Consider the following 23,550-nt stretch of genomic DNA (forward strand, 5'->3'; position numbering starts at 1 on the left):
GGCACACTAATACTTTTAGGGACTGGAGACATGGCTCAGTGGTTAACATTGCGTGCTGCTTTGGCAGAGGACCCAAGTTTGGTTCTCAGCATCCACATAACTGCCTGTAACTCCAACTCCAGAGGATTCAATGTCTTCTTCTGGAGTCCATGAAAACACACACACACACACAAACACACACACGCAGACACACACACACAGACACACACTGTCTTGAAAAACAAAGAAACAAAAAATGAACTTTATCCCAATGTTACATTTAAATAATAACAACAATTCTTAAAATCACAGTTTGGTGGTAAATGCCTGTAATCACAACACTGGAGAGAGTGAGACAGAGGAATCGAGCATTGGAACCCAGCCTCGGCTACTGTGGGGACCCGTGCCAAATTCTGCCATGTCAGAAATCCTGTGCTTAGGCTGTATGCTGTGACCTTCGAGTTGCTGACCTTTACCTCACCACGAGGTCTTGTGTTCTAGGCTATCCTTGGACTATTTACCTTTGAAAGAAGTAGAGAAGTCTCAACTTGGAACCACCCAGAGGATCTAGGAAGTTCTTACAAGGAACTACTAAGAGAACTAGGAAGTTCTATAGGGAGCGATTTAGGCTATTGCATTCTTGCCCGGGGGCTAGGGTGAGTGAGATAAGAATAGATCCTAGCCGGGTGTGGTGGCGCACGCCTTTAATCCCAGCACTCGGGAGGCAGAGGCAGGTGGATCGCTGTGAGTTCGAGGCCAGCCCGGTCTACAAAGTGAGTCCAGGATGGCCAAGGCTACACAGAGAAACCCTGTCTTGAAAAACCAAAAAAAAAAAAAAAAAAAAAAAAAAAAAAAGAATAGATCCTATTGACCTTGCCCTATATATGTTCCTGCTAGTTGGCAATAAAATGAATCTTGATCAGAAATGTCCTGACTTGATTCGTTATTTCTCGCGTCTCTGTATCCTACTTTCAATCCCCACTCCCTCTTTCGGGTGAACCCTGATTCAATTTTTCCCGCGGGCTGGGACCCGACAGGCTACACAGTGAGGCCATGTGTAAAAACAAACAAGCCTTAATCCCAGTACTGGAGAGGCAGAAGGAGGTGGATCTATGTGACTTCAAGGCCGGTTTAATCTAATATGGCCTCCCAATGAATCCAGGGTTATGTGAAGTGTTGTCTGAAAATAACCAAACAAACAGACAAATATACAAGCTAAAGCACTCCTATACTTTCCAGTAACAGGGCACTACAAAAATTTCCTTCTCTTAATGAGCCTTTGGAAGTTTGAGAACAAAAAAAAATGTGGCTCGAAACAGGGAATTCTCATATCTTTTGCTGGTATAGTGCTTAAAACACATTTTTAAAAACAACAACAACAACAAACTTTTAAAATTTGTCCTGACACTTGTTAAATTGGGTAATGGATCTATTTCAAATTGGAATACAGAAAAAAAAAAAAAAACCTGGAGATTTATAGTGAATAATCTGATCGAGAAGGTTAAGGACTCTCTTAGGGTTCCTACAAAGAGGAGACGTCAGGGCAGGGGATTTTATTGCTAAGCGAATATAATAGTGTTCTTACTAAAAAAAAAGGTCTGAGTTGTTAGATAATCAAGAGATGGGGGGTGGTGGAATTTTCGTTAAAGTCAACAGGATTCTTGCAACAACTGGAAGCCAAAAGAGTACACCAAATCATAAAAACAGCTTCAGACAGTTTGACAACAAACTGGTTATCCTGTTCTGTTAACCTGTGCTGTTCCTCCATCCATTCCTTCAGCTAAAAAATAAATAAATAAATAAATAAATAAATAATTTTTAGAAATCTCTTTGAAACTCTAGAGGAGGTTGCAGGGGATGCCCAGGCCACAATGGAGAAGAGGGCCAGACTACATTTCCCACAAGCCCTAGTAGGGCGGGAACCCAACTATTCCTCCCCTAATCCCGAGCTTTGCGGCTGCGCATAAAGTACTGAAGGGTCCGTGCTGGGAAGAGTGGGCGGTGACAAGCCTGTGTGTCTGGAGGAGGAGACTGAGGAAAAGGAGAGACCATAGACTTCCATCTCGGCCTAGAGCGTCCTTTAAAGTGTTGGGGGAAGAGGAGGGCGGGCGGGGACCACCCCGAACTGGCCGCCGGCGGTATCATGGCGTCCCGGAACCCCCCTCCCCAAGGTGAGCAGCCAGGGCCCGAAGTAGTCTCTGGGACGCGGCCCACAGCTCTCGACCTTGTTCCTACGGTGCTTCTCCCTTCCCCTCCTCCAGTGTTTCTGGGGGGATGGTCGCTACACAGCCCCTTTGAGAACCATCCCCCCTCCGAAGCCGACGCTTCCCTTCCCTCTTTGCAGAACTGAATGTGCTCCCCTCACACCTACCAAGGCCATACCCTGCCCTGCCCCCAACCTCGAGCCCTTCTCTAACTTGCAACCGTAGCGGGGGTTGGTGGGTTGATCGCTTGGTTGCATTTTAGTCCTGCTCTGATTTTCTCTCTCTGGGTTCCTGGCCTGTCCTTTCATGGGAGGAACAGCCCCCTCCCCCTTTCCCTTTCCCACGGATGGAAATGTACCGTGCTCTGACCTTATTCTGATTGGGCGGGTGACTGCCCACTGCTGGCCCCTGGCTGCGTGTCCCTATGCCTGACTCTTGAGGCCCTAGGCTCAGGGATTGAGTTAATCACGCTCCTACGTTTCCATCTGGGCATTTTTAGTTGTAGGCCAGACATAACAGCGAGTTGTCCCAGGTTTTACTAAAACAATTTGGGAGACGTTTCTGACTGTAGATTGATTTATTCTATTTTATTTTTTTCCATTTTGTATTTTAAAGACTATGAAAGTGATGACGAGTCTTACGAAGTGTTGGATTTAACTGAGTATGCAAGAAGACACCACTGGTGGAATCGAGTATTTGGCCACAGTTCGGGACCTATGGTAGAAAAATACTCAGTAGCTACCCAGATTGTGATGGGTGGTGTGACTGGCTGGTGAGAATATCTTTTTCATTACATTTCAGTGAGAACCTGGCTATTGTCCTTTTGTAAACGGGCCGGTGTCCGTCCATTCATCTTCAATAGCTCCACACTGTTAATTCTAGAAGAGCACAACTTGGGGGCTTTTTAAAAAAATATTTTTTTTATTTTTTACACATATGTTTATATTATTACAACTTTGGACCTTTTACATGATAGAATTGGTTAGATGAACCTTCAGATGCTCCTTGTTGGATTTTGGTGATTTCCCTCTGTCACAGGCCCACCGTTTCCCCCCTTTATCCTTCCTTTGACTCATTATTAGTTTTCCAAATTTAGCAAGTTAATTATAAGTAAATTGTTACTTGCCATTTAGTGCCAGCAATTAGAAAAAAAACCCCATGAGAACCCCCACTGCAGAACTGGCCTCTAGGATTCTCAGCTTTATACATAGAGGCATTAATGCTCAGTAAAAATTATTCATAGTGATGCAGTGGATTCAATTTTCTGTGTGCTTTAAAGATCTGAAGACATTGCTTCTGTGTTAGAATTAATGAACTTATATTCTGCAATAATGAGGAGTACGATAATCAGTAGTTAATGACCATTACTAGGCAACGATTAGGAGCTTGAACCCAACCTAACACTGCAGATCAGTTCGAGACATGAAGGGTAACCTAAGGAGATTGTATTTAGCTGTAGGCTTTTGATCACAAAAAAAGGAAAACTAGTTTAAGAATAGGTGATTGCTAGTAGAACTGGAGGCCCTGAAGACCAGTTCTGGTTTGAGAACATGATCTAGAAGCAAGGTTATGAAATTCCAACATTACATTATGAAGTTAATGATGCCCTTAAGAGGAGAAAGCAGGATGCACAAGATGGCTCAGCATGTAGGCTTGATGCCAAGCCACAGGACCCACATGGTGGAGAGAACCAACTCACGAACATTTTGCTTGAACATGTCTGAGTGCTCGCCCCCCCCCCCCACACACACACTTAAAATAATAGAAAAAAACCAGATAATGATTTAGAGATGGGGTATAGAGAACTTTTAGCTGAAGATGAAGAAGGAAGTCTGAGATGAATATGAAGTGGCAAATGCGGAATGGTACCCTCAATAGACATTGGGACCTCAGTAGCAGTTGCTTTGGCTGTGTTTGTGTCCCTGTGACATGATTCATAATGAATTAAGGGCCTACTATGTTCTGGTATGACCTCATCTTATGTAATTACATCAGCATTGACCTTATTTCCAAGTAAAGTCTCATGAAGGACACTAATTTGGCGACGACACTAATTCAGTGCACAGGGCTAGGGTTAGAAATCTGGGGTTCTTTTGCACTATTTGTATCAGGAGTAGTGAAGGGACCGTGAGCCGCTCAGGAGGTATAGGCTGACACTCCAGAGTTAGATGAGACAAAACAAGCTTAATACAGAGAATCAATATAAAATCATAAAGTTGGAATGACGCAAAGGACAGGAAAGCTTTTCATAGGCAGAGCTGGGCAGGAATCTGTAGAACAGGGGAAATGAATAGCTCAAGTAAAGATGAGGATGCATTTGAAATTAATTGGGTTAGAGCTGGTTTGGGTAGAGTGAATGTTGGCATCTTTGACTGTATTAAGCAAAACAAATGACTTACTGTGGGAAATTTGAGCTTACACAAATGTAGAAGTATAATGAACCCAGGTACACATGGTTGGTTTCAGTAGCTGTTCTTTTTATTTTTTATTTTTTTTAAGTCTACCTTTTCTCTCCTTTCTTCATTTCCCTGCAAATCTCAGACATTGTAGAGTGAGCATTTTTAATCATCCTATGTGACTGAAGGGAAACACAATGTTTCTGACCAGGCAAAGGACACTATCAAAAGAAATGGGAAGACGTTAAGCTTTATTAGGAAAGCAATAAAATGTAGAAGAAATTTAGTGCATCACTGATTGTTCTCATCTTTTGTTATTTCTATCATTAAAGGTGTGCAGGATTTTTATTCCAGAAGGTGGGAAAACTTGCGGCAACTGCAGTAGGTGGTGGTTTTCTTCTCCTACAGGTATGTTAGACCCTTATGTACTCACTTCTGCTTATACAGGTAGCCTACGGAAACAGAGACTGTTAGCTTTACCCATTTTATTCCTGTTCACTTCAATAGAAGGTAGAGTTTGTCTTTTAGGCATTAGTTTATGGAAAAACTGCAATGAGTTCTGAAAGCTTGCATCTGTCTTGAAAGAAAACACCTTAAATATTTCTAGATTCTCTAATGTATGCACAGCGTGATGTGATGTCAACTATTAACTATGAATCGGGTGTGGCTGCATCCATCCATCATCCCAGCTACTTGAGAGACTGAGGCAGGAGGACCACAAGTCAAAAGCAAGACATAGTCCTCAAAGCAAACCAGACCTGGGGCAGTAGCTCATGGATTATGGTTATGGATGTGTGCAGCCATGTCTGGTTCACAGATCACACTTTGTATACATTGTAGTTTTTCCACAAACTAATGCCTAGTTATATCAAAAGCTGAGCAACTATTAACATTTTCTGACAGCTTTTTTAAAACTGAAGAACCAGAGCCAGAGGTGGTGGTAGAAACCTGGAATCCCAGCACTCAAAAGGCTAAGAGGCTAACACAGAAGGATCTACCTTGTTACATACTGAGACTTTTGTGGGGAAAGAAGAGAAGAGAGAGAAGACAGAAAAGAAGAAGCAGAAAGTGGAAAATTAAGTCTAAAAATATCCATAATCCTATCCACAATCCTATTTCCGAGACAGGTGGATTAAAATTTTAATTTTGTTCATCCTCTTTTAGGGATAAAAAATGCTTTGCTATTAGAGAATGTTTATGAGGATATTATCTGCCATTCATGTCTGCTTGGTATGTATTTTCCTCAAAATAGCGTTTCCTGAAGAAGATCAAATATAGTAAATCTCAAAATTGAAAATCTCTGAGAATGAATGTGAACAACTGTTTTAAAGATGCAGAGAATTGTCAGTCATACCAGATTTAAGAAATGATTGCTGTTTGTAGCAACTAAAATCAGACTTTAGTACCTAAGTCGCTGATCCTGTGACTACAGTGTAGTCCGCAATTGTAAAGAGATTGTATTTATATGATGTAAGTCATTTCCTAGCCAGCTGTTTTAAGGCTATATTTTTCTATTAATAACAGTATTAGAAATGTTTCATGTGGAAGAGGTGAACTAATGCAATTAATTTCTAAATTTGGTCCTTTAGATGTATGCTAGTATTTATACAGGAGAGGATTTTCTCTAAGCTGATTTTGACTTTCATTTGGATAGAATCAAGGGCATATTGAAGCCTGTCAGTATTTTGGAAACTGAGTTTTCATTTCTGTTCAGTGCAAAGGGTACTAGACTAAAGCAGAGTACACTAGAACTATTTACAGAATTGAATCATGTGTCTGTTTTAATATATTTTTGCATGCTAGCCTCTCCTAACCTATTTCAGTCCCTTCAGTAGTCATTGCTCAAGCCCACATTTTATCATTGTTACTTCCTCCTTTTCCAAGCCGGGTATTTTGAAGTCTGGAGGGTAGAAGAAGGGCACAGGTCCTGTCTGCATCAAATCATGTTCACCCACACATATAATTAGCCTTGAAAACACAGTAGGAGGAACCTGAAAGAAAAATTAGAGAAAGAAATGGCTTTAAAGCTAATTGCTTCATATTCTTAGGCCTGATTCCATCTTTCATAACATTTGCTTATAATTAAAGATAAGTATTAGTTTGGGTTGGAACTTAAAGATTTGCGAGTAACAACATTAAGTGTTTTTCAGTAGATATTTAGCATATTTGCCTTCTTAAAATAGACATTGGAGCTGGTCTGAGTACAGTAGTATTTACAACTAAAGAATCATAGCCAATTATAGATTTCTCCACTATCCCTGTGTAACTTTAAGAAAGTCGACAATAAAATATAAGTATTTCAGCCTTTTTAAAGAAAAGTTATATATACCTATAAATAAGGTCTGTTACATAATAATCCTCTCTTCTTCCTTCTCTGATTAATTTACGCTCCCTTCAAGCAACCACTCTTAATTTCTCACAGAGCCTCCTTTTCCCTGAGTTGATTGAGCAGTTTTTGCTCTTTCAGCTGTTAGGGGTTCACTATGGGCTTCACATTATGGAATATTCCCTGTGACTTTTTGAGTTGTCCTAGTCTATCCCTGCTTTCCCCAGTGGTACACATCTGAATGCTTGCTATCCCTTCCTCATGTCCTCAGGCCCAATCTTGAGTATTACTTCATAGTTGTGTAAGATTTGTTCCTGTGGTTAAGTGACTTTATGTTTCTTTTCAATAAAAATCCATACAATATATTCTGATCGTGGTTTCCTCTCTCCCATCTCCTCCCAAATTATCTCCACCTCCACACCCATCCAACTCCATACTTTCTCTCTTTAGAAACCCAACAGGCCAAAAAAAAAAAAAAAAAAAAAAAAAGCAAAGCAAACAAACCAGAATCAAAAAAAAGAAGTTTCCCCTTTAAAGTAGAAGCAGCACCAGATACACTGGGAAGGCTTAGGCCCTTATTTCTTTTGTGGGACTGTGCATTAGCTAGCCTCTTCAGTCTTCTAGAGAGGGCTGTCCTAGGCACTTCTGTCCTGCTTGTTTTCTAGGCCTCACACACACTGCTTGTCAGGGGATTTCCCTTTCAGTACCATTCTGGATGTTCTGTGTGCTTTGTCCTGTATCTTCTGTTATCTTGGTTTCCTATTTTCAAGGGACATATCTTCCCATTTTTATATCTGCAAGTAAGTTGTGGAGAAAGTAAGCATAGGTGGTATAATTTTTGAGATTGTGCATGTCTGAATTTTTCATTTTCTCTCACATTTGAGTAATCATTCAGCTGGATTTACATATTGCTGCATTGTCTTCCTAATTCAGTGTTGCTGTTAAAAATCTAAAGCAGTTGTAATGCCTGACCATGTGTGTGCAAACTTCCTTCCTCCCACTCCCCAGTAAATGCTTAGAAGTGTGTGTGTGTATGTGTGTGAGTGTGTGTGTGCGCGTGTGCGCGCCCGTGCAAGTGTGCTGGTTTGCCACATTGTAGTCCTTGCTGTGGGCCTGTTTTAACCCATTGTGATCCTATTCAATTAAACATTTTATTTTGTTACAAGCTAACAAGTTCCTGCTCTTTGTGCATTCTCAGCACTGCCTCGCCACTATAGTTCCTATGATATGGATCTCCTGGACTGGCTGTCTAATTTTCATAGCTTATCTTCCTAATTTTTTAGTTCTGTCCTTTTGGTTTACTTTCTGAGAGATATCTTCAACTTCATATCCTAGCTGTGTTTTTCATTTCTATTTATTTATATCTTTTTTGTTTGTTTGTCTTTTTTTGAGACACGGTTTCTCTGTGTTAGCCTTGGCTGTCCTAGACTCGCTTTGTAGACCAGGCTGGCATTGAACTCACATTGATCCACCTGTCTGCCTCCCTAGTGCTGGGATTAAAGGCGTGCGCCACCATCACCCAGCCTTTATTTATATCTTTTATTAACTTGTTGGTACTGAGAATTCAACTCAGTCCTTATGCATACTAGGCAAGCATTCTACCACTGAGCTACAAATAGCGCCAGCCTTTGTGCTTGTATTTTTAATTCCCATGAGCTATTTATGATTATTTAAAGAGATTCAGGAGACTGTGTTTATATGAAATTGACCTCCCCAAATCCCATTTCTGTCATGGAGTAGTAGAGCATTAGCATCTATGGAAACCGCCTTAACTGCTTGTTTGTAGCCCGTGAAGGTAGGGAGAAGTTGTGTGGCCTGATGCCTTCTCTAATTTGAATAGAAGACGAAAGGTTCTTAAAAGTGGCAGGGGCTGAAATTATTTTAATTGCTAGATGCTAGTTTGGAGTAACTGCCTTTATAGGCTACAGGTGAATGTTGGTTCAAATGGTCTGGCATGCATGAAGTTCTTGGCTTCTACATACTATGTCTATCTACCAGTTTATTTTTCAGTGTTACAGACCACATGGTTGTGATGGCTATTTGTAGTACTAGAGATTGAACCCAGGGCTTCATGCATGCCAGGCAAACCCTGTACCAATGAGCTACATCCCAGATCTTAATAAACCTCTTATTTTGATCTTTCACATTCCTCTGAGACAAGGCCAACATATTCAAACCTTTTGATTGTCAAGTGCTTCCAGTAAGTATACATCTATTGGATTTCTACTATCCCTTTATGAAAGTACCTACAATTTTCCTTCTTGTCATACTATGTGCTTTAGAAGAGAATCACTGGGGCTCACACTTGAGGGATAGAAGTGACCTCCTTAAGGACAAGTGTCTACATAAATTATTATTTTTTTAAACCTCTAATCAGGGGTAGTGGTATAGTATGTATATTCTAGTTATTAGGGAAGCTGAGGCACTTGAACTCAGGAACACGATGAGTAAGGCCTTGTCTCAGAAAGAGAAAAAACAAATCTGAAGACTTGTTTCTTTTGCATTTATTAATTTAAATTAAATTATATCAATATGGACTTAGTTTTTTTATTTCATATTTTGGGTTAAAATCTAAATACCACTTTCTTGCTCAAATTGTTCCAGATTTAGCCATGGGAAGCTCTTTCAGTTGTGTAGTATTCTCTCTGCTCATCAGTGCTCATGTTATTCATTTTTTATTTACATATTTATTGTGTGTGGCTCTATGTTTGTGTGGTGTGTGCATGTCTGTGTATATGGCGGCTGGAGGTTGATGTGAGGCACCTTCCTCTATCTCTTGCCACCTTATTTTCTAAGATAGAATTTCTCACTGAATGTGGAGCTTGATGTTTCTGCTAGACTGGCTGGCTATTGAGCCCTAGGAACCCACCTGTCTCCACCCCTAATGCTTGCGCTGTATGCCACTATATCTAGCTTTCATGTCAGTACTAGGGATGAAATTCAGGTTTTCATGCTTATATTGCAGATCCTTTGCCCACTGAGCCATTTCTCCAGCCTGTCTGCCTGCCCTTCTTAATTTATGTCCTTCCTTCCTTCCTTTTTTCTTTCCCTCCCTTGCTTCTTTCCTCCCTCGCTCCTTCCTTCCTTAGTGCTTTTGTTTTTTCTTAGGGTATTAGGGGGTCAAACACAGGGCCTTTTACATACTTAGTTAGGCAAATGCTTTACCACTGACCAACATCTTCAGCTCTTGTTTTGTTTTAAAGCCTCTCCCTACAGTTTTTGCTTCCCTAATTTTTTTGTGTTTGGTTGATGACTTTGTTTTGCAGTGTTAGGAATTAAACCTGCTAGACAAGTGGTCAGCCACTGAACTGCAGCCACAGCTCCTTGTCTAAGTGTTACCCTCCCCTTCCTTGCTTGTTTATTTTGGTCTCCTTCCTTCCTCGATGCCTGATGATCCTTGGATGTTCGTATTTAAGAACTAGGCACTAAAATTCCATGTAACTCTAAATCCTTGATGGGACTTTCCATTTCAGGAACTCTAACTGGTCTAAGAAAAATTCTCTGAAGACCTGAAATTGGCTTGGGGAGCTTTCCCAGTGGAACAGCAGTTAGATCATTTATGGTTGAAGGTCACAAGCTATCTACACGCTCTTTACCTCCTCACAGTTTTCAAGCAGAAATGAATCTTTGTCTGAAAGCTTGGTGCTATTTTTAACTTGTAGTTTTTTGTTTATTTGGGTTTTGTTTCCTGTGGTTCTAGGGATTTAACCCAGGATGTCCTATATGCCAGATAAGCACTGTACTACTGAGTTATACCCTCAGCTCCTTATTTTTAATGCAGAAGCTTTTATCTAATTTCATTAAATACTGAAATGCTGTAGGAAAGTCAAATATAGTTCAAAAAGTGACCATCGTTGTTCCGTTTCTTCTCCAGTCTGCTGAGTTGCAGTTCTTTTTTCTTTTCTTTCTGTTTTTATTTTTTTGGTTTTGGTTTTTTTTTTTTTTTTTTTTTTTTGAGACAGGGTTTCTATGTGGTGTAACAGCCCTGGCTGTCCTGGACTCACTTTGTAGACCAGGCTGGCCTTGAACTCAGAGATCTGCCTGCCTCTGCCTCCTGAGTGCTGGGATTAAAGGCGTGAGCCACCACACCCAGCTGCTGGCTTGCATTTCTTTATAATTATCTAGATAAATTAGAAGTGAACAAGACTAGATTAGGTCTTGGATGGACCTAGTTCTGAGGAAGCACTTGCCTGTTAGGTTAGATGTACTTGAATCTCCCTGGGAACAGATAGTCATCCTTGATCATTGTACTGCAGCATATTGTTCCGCTCAGGCTGCAAGGCTCATCAGTGGTCATCTGCATGTCAGGTGGAAAGCATCTCCCTAGGAAACATGATAGGACCCTTTGGGATAATCTAGCTCAGTTACTTTGTTCAAGCATTCTTTGAACCAGGTTGGGTAACACAACTTCAGAGACTTAGTATTTATTCCTGGTCTTTAGTATCACTCATCCACTATTTCTCATTAATCTTTTTGGATGACATTATCTATTACTAGGGATACAGAGATTTACAGTTGGAAGAGATAGATACTGGCAGACAAATTTAATCATGTTGCCAAGCTGAGTGGGTAACCTCCCTCCCCACTTCCCAGTTAAGCCTCATCCCCCATTTTCCTTTTTTCCCCTTCATATCATTTGTAGCCACTATTCCCATCTTCTGGCATACCCATACCTTTGGCCCCCCTTTTCCCTTCCTGATTTCTGTGGTTACTCTGGACTGCATACTCACATCTGAAGATTTGGAGCTAGGAGTCACAGATGAAAGAGAACATGCGGTGTTCGTCTTTCTGGGTCTGGTTTACCTCATTCAGTATATCATTTTCCAGTTCTGTCGATTTACATGCAACTGATTTCAGTTTTCTTTACAGCTGAATAGTTTCCCAAAGTATATACATACCACGTTTTCATTACCCATTTGCCAGTTGTCAGACTTTGAGGTTGTTTCCACTTCCTAGCTATTGTCAACAGAGGAACAATGAACATGGGTGGATGGGTGGCTGAGCAACTGTGGAGTAGGATGTCCAGTCCTTTGAGTACATTGCGAAGGAATGGTGTAGCTGCTTCATTTGGTAGAGTTATTTTTAGCTTTTTTTTTTTTTTGAGCATTCTCCACACTGATAAACAAAAGGGCTACATTAGTTTGCAGTCCCACCACCATTGAATGGAGGTTCCCTTTTCCCCACGTTCTCTTCTTAAATTAAGTAGATTCAGTGCTAGTGAGAGGTGCTTTATCAGGCTAGTTTAGATTGCCTTAGTGACCTGTCAATTGATTGCCTTCTGACTGCTAGCTAGTTCACATCTGTGAGGTTAAAAGGGACGTCTTATTTGTCATATACTTTGGATCAACCGTCTTTTTAGCCGATTCCCTATTCTGAAAAATAGCATAAAATCAGTTATAATAGTTATAATACAGCTTTTTGAATCTTTCCCAGCATGTACTATGTTTTTCTTAACCCAGTGTTCATTGCATGTAAGGAGTTAGTTCCTATATTAAATGTCTGCTTTTTCTAACTGAGCCAGAGCACTCCAAGGAGGAGTGGAGACTTAGGTCTCCTTTGTTCAGGGCCTCTTGAATGAGTAAATTGGTGAGTCAATAACCGTTTCTTACTTAGAAGTTCCAGGAATTCCTGGAAATCTAAAAGGCCTTTTACTTCTGGGATAATAGTAATTTTTATTGCATGTTTACAGGTTGCCAGTCACAGTGGCTATGTGCAGATCGACTGGAAGAGAGTTGAAAAAGATGTAAACAAAGCAAAAAGACAGATTAAGAAGCGAGCGAATAAAGCAGCACCTGAAATCAACAATATAATTGAAGAAGTAAGACAATAATCAATTCTGCCTTCTTTGTTTTGGTAATAGGTTTCAGTAGAAAATACAGCTGGGGGCTGCATTGTTTTAATGATGTTTAGCCAGGTGTCGTAACGCTGCCTATAATCCCACACTTGGAGAGACTGAATCAGGAGGATTGCCATGAATTAGAGACCAGCCTGCTAGCCTGAGCTACAAAATAAAACCTTGTTTCAAGAAAGCAAAACAGACAACAAACAAATAAAAGCAACAAAAGAAAATAGTTGGGAATGTTATTTATCTTGAATTACATAATTAAGAGGTAGTTAAAATTTGTGCATTTTTAGTGTTAAAATAAATAGAGTTTACCATACTTAGGTATACAATTCAGAGGCATTATATACATCCATGCTTCTGTACAACCATTCCCACTACCCATTTGAATAACTTAAAAAATAATCTTTTTTTTTTTCCAAGACAGGGTTCCTCTAGGTAGCCTTGGCTGTCCTGGACTCACTTTGTAGACCAGGCTGGCCTTGAACTCACAGCTATCCACCTGCCTCTGCCTCCCCAGTGCTGGGATTAAAGGTGTGCGCCACCACTCCCAGCTAAAAAATAATCTTATTAAATACTATTTCCCCTCCCCTTAAGCCTCCATTCTCCCTTTGGACTCTCAGTTAAAGTATACATAGGTAGAATTGTGCATTTTTTCCTTTGTTGTCTTATTTCATTCACTGTAATATTTCAAGGTTTATCTACTGTGTAGCATAATTAAGAGTATTTTTATTGACACTTTGATTTCAGGCAACAGAATTTATCAAGCAGAACATTGTGATATCCAGTGGCTTTGTGGGAGGCTTTTTGCTAGGCCTTGCTTCTTAAGAACTTGAAGGCTCTGTCTTAGTGGATCCAACAGTGAGAAGAGAACTGGTGGTAGCAGGGGGATCTTTCAATGACACAGGCCACCAGACTCTCCAGAGTAAGGAACAACCAGCTGGACAATTGCAAATGCAACAGCTTAGCATTTTGCCACCTGAAGCTTGACAAGCTAGTATCTGCTGTAAGACAACCATGTGGTGTGTAAACAATAGTATTCTTGAGCAAATCATGGCTTTTCCCATTTTTTAAATTTACATTTGTTTAGAAAGTAGCCTATGATTATCATCACTGGATATATTGGAGACAGAAAAAGCTATTATGTGTACTGCCCAATGAAATATTACCCTGTCTTATTTTAAAAGTTCTTTGTGCTTTACTGTATAGTGCCAATAATTAAAAACTGTCTTAAAGCTTCAATATTATGGCTGACTTTTTAAAAAAGATGTGTTTGCAGTAAACTGAAGAGCTATATTACCCCTTTGTGGAAGGCAACAACAGAATTATTATGATATTAAATTCATATTAAACTCTCCTGATGTATCAATCCTTATTTTTTTCCCTCCTGTTTCTTACTTTGCTAATGTAGTATCTGTACATTAAAGAAGGCTTTTGTAATGAAATACATGCCTAATACACTTTGTCATCCTCTAATGTCTACAGTTTTTAAAATGTTTCCTTGTGTGTTTTAGTCTTTTGGCATTTGTTTGATTTACTTATACCTGATAGCCTAGATAGAACTAATTTGGGAGTATATTATTAGTTGAGTCATATTACATTTTATTACCTTCAAATACATCTCATTTTTTAATCCCTAAAAATTTTAATTATTTGGCCTCTTCACCAAAAGGTACAGATTGCTTTAAAATACTTAATAATATAATATGAACTTACTGTCCGAAGGACTGTGATTTTCTGTGTAGTCACAAAATTATAGGTTAAATATAATTGCTTCCTTGATTGTGTGGTGTAAGCACTAGGGCTCTCTGGCATTGGTAGCAATATGCTGTTTGAACTCTAGGTCAATTTACTTGTTTCTCAGGGCCAGCCTCACACTTGTTCAGACTGTCCCTCGTATTGTTAGTCTTTTTCATAGAGTTTTCTAGGTTGGCTCTGGGGAAAGCAGCAGAACAGTATAGATTAGAGTCTTCAGATTGGCAAGACTGCAGCTTTTTAAACTATCTCCCTGTCATAGGAAGCTCCCATAGTATATTCTGTGTATTGTAAATATGTCATTTCATGTTTTTTATATTGGTTACAATCAAATGTGAGATTGATTTTTAATTTCTTTTATTCTCATTAGTGCCTCAAATAGAATGCTAAATAAAACTCAGTTTCTTAATATGAACTGATTGTGCTTACAAATACTTGTTCTTCTTTTTTTGAACTTTTCTCCGTTTTAAAATGACTAAGCTTTTCATTGCTGTATGATTTAAAGGAGCAAATATCTTAACTGTGTTCAGGTAGCTCTTTTGCAAAAATCTTTTGTCACAGGTACTTGTGATACTGAGGGAGGCTGGAGGCCAGCATGGGTCCTGGTATGCCAGTAGGTACCTTAGGTAGCCGTTTGCCTTTTCACCAGAGAGAAGGGAAGCAACTCATTTTGGTAGAGAGCTAGTTTCCTTTAGACCTAACATATTCTCTTCTAACTGCATCTCAGCTGAAGTCAGGACATTGCTGTCAGGACCCAGGAAGACTGGAATGCCACTCAAAGGCGGGGAAGGGGCAGGGTTCATCTGCCTCACTGCCCAGGTACTGCTGGGACACCTGGATCTAGCTAGCGAAGTGTAGGCAGCGAAGTGCAGGCAGCTTTGGAGCAGTGTGGAATGCTGGTCCAAAACGGGGACTGAAGCTGGTAGGAAATTCTATCAGAACCATCTAGTTTACATCGGCTGTCAGCAAGTCCACGGCTGGTTGGTTCTGAAGGACCACTCCAGGCAGGTGTGTTTGGGGTAGTTTGCAGTCTTTAGTTAATTAGAAATCTGGGACAGATATAGACGAGGGACAGAAGGTAAACTTCAGAATCTTAGGGGTAAATCTTAAATTTGAAATTTCCAGGCCTGTGGTCCTGGTAGTTGGGGCAGTGGAAAAAGTCCCAAGATCAGCGGGAGGAGAGAACCCCACCCTCAGGAAGAGGCAGTAAAGTGAGGAAACTTAGACTGTTGATTGACATGACAGGAGTCTTTATCTAGAATCCACTTGACCTGTGACAGGTGGATCCAAGTCACAACTCCCTGAAGCTTACATAAATGTTTTTTAAGTTTGCGAGAGAGAGAGAGAGAGAGAGAGAGAGAGAGAGAGAGAGAGAGAGAGAGAGAGAGAGAGAGAGAGAGAGAGAGAGAGAGAGAGAGAAGAGAGGGAGGGAGGGAGGGAGGGAGGGAGGGAGGGAGGGAGAGAGAGAGATATCATAGTAAGCAGAGAACAAAGAAATGTCAGACATAAGAGATTTAAGGGAACTTAACCAGCAGGCTCCAGTGAGCCAGCAACAGGGACAGACACAGCAGACATCTCCTAGGGGGACATGAGGAGAGACAAGGTTAGCCAGAGCTAGAGACAGAGTAAGCTACAGGCGGGAACTGAGAGGCAGAGCTACAGTCACACTCAGTATATCTCCTATGTCTGCAACAAAACGTATTGGCACATCAGAAAACAAATGCACCAGACCCAGGCAATGTGAAAAGAACATTCAGGAAGTCACAGGAGACCAGAAAAACAGAGCTACTGTGGCCACCTTCACTGATACACCAGAACTAGGACAAAAATGATGTCTCCTATGTCCTGGAGATTGGGTCTATGGTTGTGTCCAATCTCCCCTCTGTCTCTCTCCCCTCTGTCTTTCTAAATGTATGGATTCTAAAATAGAACAGAAAACTTAAAGATCAGTCTAAGTTTCAGATGTATGTTGGCTAGCAATTCTTGCTTTTGTTTTGTTTTGAAATTGCAAATTTTAGTGGTCACAGTCTTGAGAGTCCCAGGCCTCTCAAGTTCACAAGTGTGCCCTGCTCCCCATCCTGTTTAGGGCTATATGCCTCCTGGCCTCTGAGTTGTGGAACTTCCTCTCATCTACATCCTATCCCCATCTAGCAACCTTTAATTTGTGGCAGCCATGGTCCTTGGGCTTCCAAATCTGCCTCAGGCTTGCTTCTGCTTGGAACCTATTTCAGACCCCTGGCCCTGAGTCTGGGTCTGTCAGGATCTTGCTGGGGCCTCCAAGAATATTGTAGAGTTGAAAACAATCTTGGAAAAGACAACAGACTCAGTTTCAGATTGTAGTTAGACAAATATATGAAAACTGCTATCAGGGAGACAGCCTTAAAGCCAAATTGAAGGTTTGCCACCCAGAACGGGCTAAGGGAAGGGTTGTTAAAGGTGGATACCACAATTGTCTCATTTCTGTGGAGTTTGCATCTGTGTGAGAAATTGCTTTACTCCCCTTAGCTGAGGAGCTGACTCTCTCCCTATGTACACAGTGATTAAAAAAAAAAAAAAAAAGAGAGCTGCCTCACTCCCCTCTATACAGTGTTAAGCAGGTGTTACAGAATCCAGAGCATGAGGTTAATTATCTTACAGCAGTTACACCATTCTGGGGAGGGTATGGGTTGTTAGAAGCTCATCTTTCAGGAATTTAGGGAAGAGCCCAATGGCTGCTAAGGGAACCTGGGGCAGAGCAGAGTTTCCTTACCTATCACGGTAGATATTTAAAGAATAATTGAGAATGAGTAAGTATGCACAAAGCTATTATTTGTGTTAGATTTAGTGTCAACCTATAGGAAATCGTTCTTTAAAGCAATCCAGTGAAATAAAGGCACCATCAGAAATAATAACTCGGCAGAGCTTGGTTGCATTGAAAAGCCTAAATAGCCTGTTTTGTCTGAAATGGGAACTTTTATATTTTAAGGCATAGGAGTTGTGTTCAAGGTTTAATAAAACTTGACTATATAGAATGTTGCTGTTCTGTAGCGTAGATTTTGGAAGATATTTAAGGATGTTTTGACTAATTTTTAAGAAATGTGTATATACTTCTTATCCTCAAGAACAGCACATTTTTAGCATGTTTTCTTTATTTCAAATACAATATACATGAAATGTATTCTTTATAGAAATTTTTATAGAAGACTAAATCAGGATAAAGTTTTATTTATTTAAATACTATACTTTAATATTTCATTTTTTACTAGCTTCAGGTAAATCTCTTGATTCATTATAATGAAAAATGAATACAGTAGGCTCTCTTCCCTCCTGATATTTGTTAAAATTATTACCAGAGTTAATAATATATTCAAGTGACAGGATTATAAATGATTAAGAACAATGTAGAGTTATATATGTTGACTTAGAATGGTATTCACACGTTAGTGGTAAAACTAAGTTACATTGTGATCTGTTGTTGTTGTTGTTGTTGTTTATAATACCCTTCTGAGTGAACACATAGACACTCCTATTCATTTTGATTGTTACTAAAAGGATTTCTATTTTTGTGATGTCACCATTTCTGTGTTGTCTGAGGTCCTCCATTGAATGCATGCTAATTTACAGTTACATTAAGTTAATTGTCTAGAACCAGAGGCCAAATGTTAAAACTAATAACTTAGTGATAGTTTAGGGAATATTTCTGTCCACCATTTCTGCTTCATTTGCTGAATTTAGTTTTTAATTTTTTAAAATCAAGATACTGGAAATAGCTCAAGGAGTCAAATAGGTCTTTGTAGAGAAGTCCTTATGGTCATAGATAAGTGCTAGGGAATCCAGGAATGTTAAACAGGTAGTGTTATCTCTTCAAAGGAAAGATGTATAACTTGTTTTCCACCCAGAAGTCTGGGGATTGATTGTAATTAATAGCCTAGTGACTTCTGCTATCTTAAGCACTGTTTCTCAGTCAATAGAACCCATCCTTATGAAAGATGTCACATGAAATTTACAATAGCCTAGGTGACCTCTGTCCTCTCTGCAAGATCAGGCCACTCCTGACTACTACTCTAGACTTTTATGTTTATCTCAGTCATTCTCCCTAGACCTTTCTCTTGGAAATTGTTTCCCAGTCAATAGAAACAATTTTTATGAAAGAAGTTGTGTGTGCTTTGGAGAATTTCAATGTAAACATGCCTTAAGCTTTATTGTACACACAGGATTGAGTTAGTTATCATCAGGAAAGGTTTCTACAAAATTGTCCTATGCTTAAATATACCTAAAATAAACTGCCCAGTGTCAGACTCTAGAAGTTTGAACCAATACTGGCTACCTAGTTATGTTGAACTTGATTTCCTTCTTGCCTCACATCATCAATCTGCTGGCCCTGTTGGTCCACAGAGACCCCCACAGAACTCTAAGGATTCTAAACAAAGAGTACATTAAAAAACAAAAAAACACATCTAACTGAAAGGCCTTTTCATCATAGAAGTTTTTAACTTTTATAGATTTTTCTCTTGCAATTTACTACAACCATTAGTTCTTGGATTATTTTTTCTTTTTTGAGAGACCCTAGGCTGTCCTAGAATTCATGATCCTCTTGCTTCAACTGCCCAAGTGCTAAGATTTCAATACACACACTAACATACTTATAATTTATATTACGATGAATTTGACCTGGATATCCTATTATGGCACATGTAGATTTAGTTCTGTAATACCTTTCATTCATATCCTTATAATAATTGTTTCTTACAAAACTACAAATTCTATACATTATTATGACAAATGCCATTTACTGTTTCATGAATACACAACATCCTTTAGGTCAATAGTTCTCAATCTCCTTCAAAAGGGTAAATAAAATAGATATGAGAAATGGATGAAGGGAGAGAACTGCATGGGATAGGGGGTGGGGAGGGGAACAAGTGTGGGAATTAGGTTGGGGGAGAGACGGGGTGGGAGGTGAGCAGTCTGGGAGATGGAAGGGAAGTCTCTGGGACAAGCCAGCTATTGGGGGGATATGGGGTGACTCTAGCTGAGACTGCTAGCAGTGGGGGATATGGAGACTGAAGTGGTCACCTTCTGTAGCCAGACAGGACTTCCAGTGGAAGGAGGGGGACACCAACACACCCACAAAAACTTTGAGCCAGTATGGGCATGGTGGCACACGCCTATAATCCCAGCACTTAGGAGGCAGAGGCAGGTAGATCACTGTGAGTTCAAGGCCAGCCTGGTCTACAAAACTAGTCCAAGACAGCCAAGGCCACACAAAGAGACCCTGTCTTGAAAAACCAAAACAAGAACAACACAAAAACCAACCAAACAAACAAACAAACAAAGAAAAACACAAAAACTTGGACCCAAAATGTACCTGGCCTATAAAATATGCAGGCATAAAGTTGGAGCAGAGATTGAGGGAATGTCCAACCAATGACTGGCCCAACAGAAGACCTACCCCATAGGAGAGAGCCGCCCCTCTGACACTGTTAACTATACTTCGCTATGCTCACAGACAGCAGCCTAGCTAACTGTCCTTTGAGAGGCTCTAGCGAGCAGTGAATTGGAAACATGCACAGATCCACAGCCAAGCATTAGGCAGAGCTCGGGGAGTCTTGTGGAGTCTTGTGGAAAAGGGGAAGGGAAGGATAGAGGACCCAGAAGGGACAAGAACTCCACAAAAAGACCAAGATAGTCAACTAACCAAGGACCATGGAGGCTCACAGAGACTAAATCACCAACCAAACACCATAAATGGACTGGACCTTGGTTCTCTACACATATGTAACTGATGGCAGCTCAGTCTTCATGTGAGTCCCCTAGGAAGCTTATTTGGATGCTATTTCTGACATGGACTCTGTTGCCTGCTTTTGGATCACTTTCCCCCAGCTGGGCTGCCTTATCTGCCCTCAGGAGAAGATGATCTCAGAAGGTATCCATACCCAAAGTCTATGAATGTTAGGTTAGATTGCAAGGAGGAATTAAAGTAGCTGATGGGTTAAGGATGTTGATCCACAGATCTTAAATAAAGACATTTTTCTGGGTTGTTTCCAGCAGGCCCTATGAAAACATGAAAGTCAGAAGAGGGAGGCTAAAGAGGGATTTAAAGATAAGGACGAGAAAGTTAATGGAGACATTTCCCAAGGAATGCTGATGGCTTTCTGGAGCTGGAAAAAGCAAGAAAATGCATTTTCCTCCTGTTGTTCTAAGAGCATCTAGATTTTATCTTAGTAAGAACCATATCAGATATCTTACTCGTGACCTGTAAGATAAAAATGTGGGATTTTGTTGATACAGGGTTTCTCTGTGTAGCCTTGGCTATCCTAGACTCATTTTGTAGACCATGCTGGCTGCAAACTCACAGTGATCCGTCTGCCTCTGTCTCCCAGAACGTTGTGATTACAGGCATGCCCTATATGCCTGCCTAAAATGTGGTTTTTAAAAGCCATTAAGTTCATAATAATTCATTATGGCTGCAACAGACAACTATTGCAAGCACGTCTGCATCCTCTCCTTTTGTGGTTTAAGGGCTGATTTGTGTACCCCTTGTGTCAGTCAGGTTACAGTGTGCTTTCAGGGATTGGAGTTGGTAACCTTGCATTTTAGGAGGCATTTACCTCAAGAGAACAAGCCTTAGAGCAGGTTCCTGGGTATGCTGGCCCAACAAAAGGGGTATGGATAGGGCACCAGCTATCTTTACTGAAGTTGGCAAACCTAAGGCAACTCTGCATGTGTCAAACAGTAGTTATATCTAATTGTTTGATTGCGGGAGAAAGACAATAAAATAAGCATAGAACTGAAGTATTTTGAGTCCTTATATTATTCCAAAACATATGGTTAACATTACATCTGAAGTTTACTATGCATGCATGTTAAAACATTTATGGGCAATTCTGATATCTGTTATTAGTTGTAAACAAATACATTAGAAACATAAGCAGTCTGTCTTAGTCTCTGTCATATTGCTTCGAAGAGGTACATGACCAAGGTAATACTTAATTGGGAGCTTATTACTGTTTCAGTGGTTTAGTCCATTTTCATCATGGTGGGAAGCATGCTGGAATGCAGGTAGCCATTGGAGCAAAAACTGAGAACTAACTACATCCTGATCTATAGGCAGAGAGAAAGACACTGAGCCTTGTGTGGGCTTTTGAAACACCAAACCCACCCCCAGTGACACGGATAGTCCTTGGATAGTCCCTAATCATTCTGAAATAGTGCCACTCCCTCATAACAAAACGTTCAAATCTATGAGCCAGTGGGGGGGTCATTTTTAGTCAAACCACCACATTCTACTCCCTGGTCCTGATAAGGCTTGTAGTCATATCATAATGTAAAAATTTATTCAGTCCAACTTTGAAAAGTTTCCATAGTTTATCACAATTTCAATGCTGTTTAAAAGTCAAAATCTCTTCTGAGACTCATAGTAATCTCTTAACTGTAACTTCCAGTAAAATCAAAATCAAAAAGCAGATCACATACTTCCAATATGCAATGGCATAGAATATACATCACCATTCCAAAAAGGAGGAGAGGGAGCATAGTGAGGAAATACTGGATCAAAGCAAGACCAAATACCAGCTGGCAAGCTCTAAACTCTGCAGCTCCACATCTAATGTCAAAGTTCTTTTCAGAGGTCCAACTCTTTCAGCTTTGTTCACTGCAACACACTTCTTTTTCTAGGACTGGTGCCACATCCTGTTAGTAGCTCTCCTTGAGAGGTATCCCATGACTCTGGCATCTCCAACGTCTTGGGGTCTCCAAGGCCATCCAGACTTAACATTCACTGCTTCATACAATGGTCTCTGTAGGTCTCTATGCAAGGACACCCCAACATGTGCCTTGGTGGCTTTCCTTAGTGGTGGAAGAAGATTCCATAACTCCTTTCTTGTATCTTTGACTCTAAAGCCAGAGCAAGAGGCTGAAGCTGCCAAGGTCTTCGGCATGTAGGGGCTGGCACTTGGCCCTCCCATTTAAATACATTTTCATTGGTTTTCTGTGGTTCCCTTCAGTGCTTAAGCTTTTCTTTAATTTCGGTCTCAAGTTGGAAGTTTAGTTGGGTGGGGCCTTGGCCTGAGGCTACCACTCCTTTTATTGCATTTAGCATCCGGCTTTTCTTTGATCTGTTTATCTCTTTGAGCACTAGATTTAGCTAGATTCTTGTACTCCTTTTCTCCTCAAATTGTACATTTTGTATTTTTCCTTGCCTAACTTGCTCCTTTTAATTGCAGATCTGCATAAGAGCGACCATTAATAACCACAGGACACAGTCAGTATTAAGCTGTTTTGAAATCTCATCTGCCAAGGCCATTTACCCCAAACGCTTCAATTTAGCTTCAGGGAGATTTGTAGGACAAGGTTCAAAAGCAGCCACATTCTTCACCAAAATATCACAAGAATCGTCTCTAGGCCTAATATTCTTCCCTTCTGAAACTTCTTGAGCTGGGCCCCTGAAGTGCAAATTGCCCTCAGCACCACGGTTTTCCATGCTTCTGCTAGGATAACCCATTAAACTCTACTTAAAGTGTTCAAGCTCTTTTCAAGTCCACTGTTCTATTGCTATGAAGAGACTACATGACCAATACAACACTTAAACAAGGAAGCATTTAATTGGGGGCTGGCTTACAGTTTCAGAAGTTTAGTCCATTATCATCATGGTTGGAAAGAAGCAGCAGCTAGAGTTGTAGCTGAGAGTTCCATCCTGATCTGTAGGCAGAGAGAGAGATACAGAGACAGAGAAGCAGAGAGAACCTGCTATTGACTTCTGAAACCTCAGTGCTCACCCCCCAGTGACACACTTCCTCCAACAAGGTCACAGCTCCTAATCCTTGGCAAATAATGCCACTCCCAGATGACTAAACATTCAAATAGATGAGCCTATGGGGGAGCATTTTTATTCAAACCTCCACACAGCCTACCTTAAGTATAGGTAGAAATGAAAATGAAACAGAGAAAGTAGTAAGGTAAGTAGAAAGCACTAAAAATACATCAGAAATAAGGTCTGGAAAAGAGGATTCAGTAGTAAGGAGTGCTTGGATGCTCTTCCAGAGGATCCAGGTCAGTTTCCAGCACCAA

At 40.4% G+C, this 23,550-nt stretch overlaps 1 protein-coding gene across 1 annotated transcript; it reads left to right on the forward strand.

Moving 5' to 3' along the window:
• The first annotated feature begins 1,952 nt into the window (after positions 1-1,952).
• Positions 1,953-13,989, forward strand: Fundc1 (FUN14 domain containing 1). Its single transcript, XM_051140983.1, has 5 exons — positions 1,953-2,150; positions 2,799-2,955; positions 4,912-4,987; positions 12,595-12,723; positions 13,498-13,989. The coding sequence occupies exons 1-5, from the start codon at positions 2,123-2,125 to the stop codon at positions 13,573-13,575; spliced, it is 468 nt and encodes a 155-aa protein (XP_050996940.1). The 5' UTR covers positions 1,953-2,122; the 3' UTR covers positions 13,576-13,989.
• The last annotated feature ends 9,561 nt before the right edge of the window (positions 13,990-23,550 follow it).

Source organism: Acomys russatus, chromosome X (assembly GCF_903995435.1).
Source record: "Acomys russatus chromosome X, mAcoRus1.1, whole genome shotgun sequence".
Classification (NCBI taxonomy): Eukaryota; Metazoa; Chordata; class Mammalia; order Rodentia; family Muridae; genus Acomys; species Acomys russatus.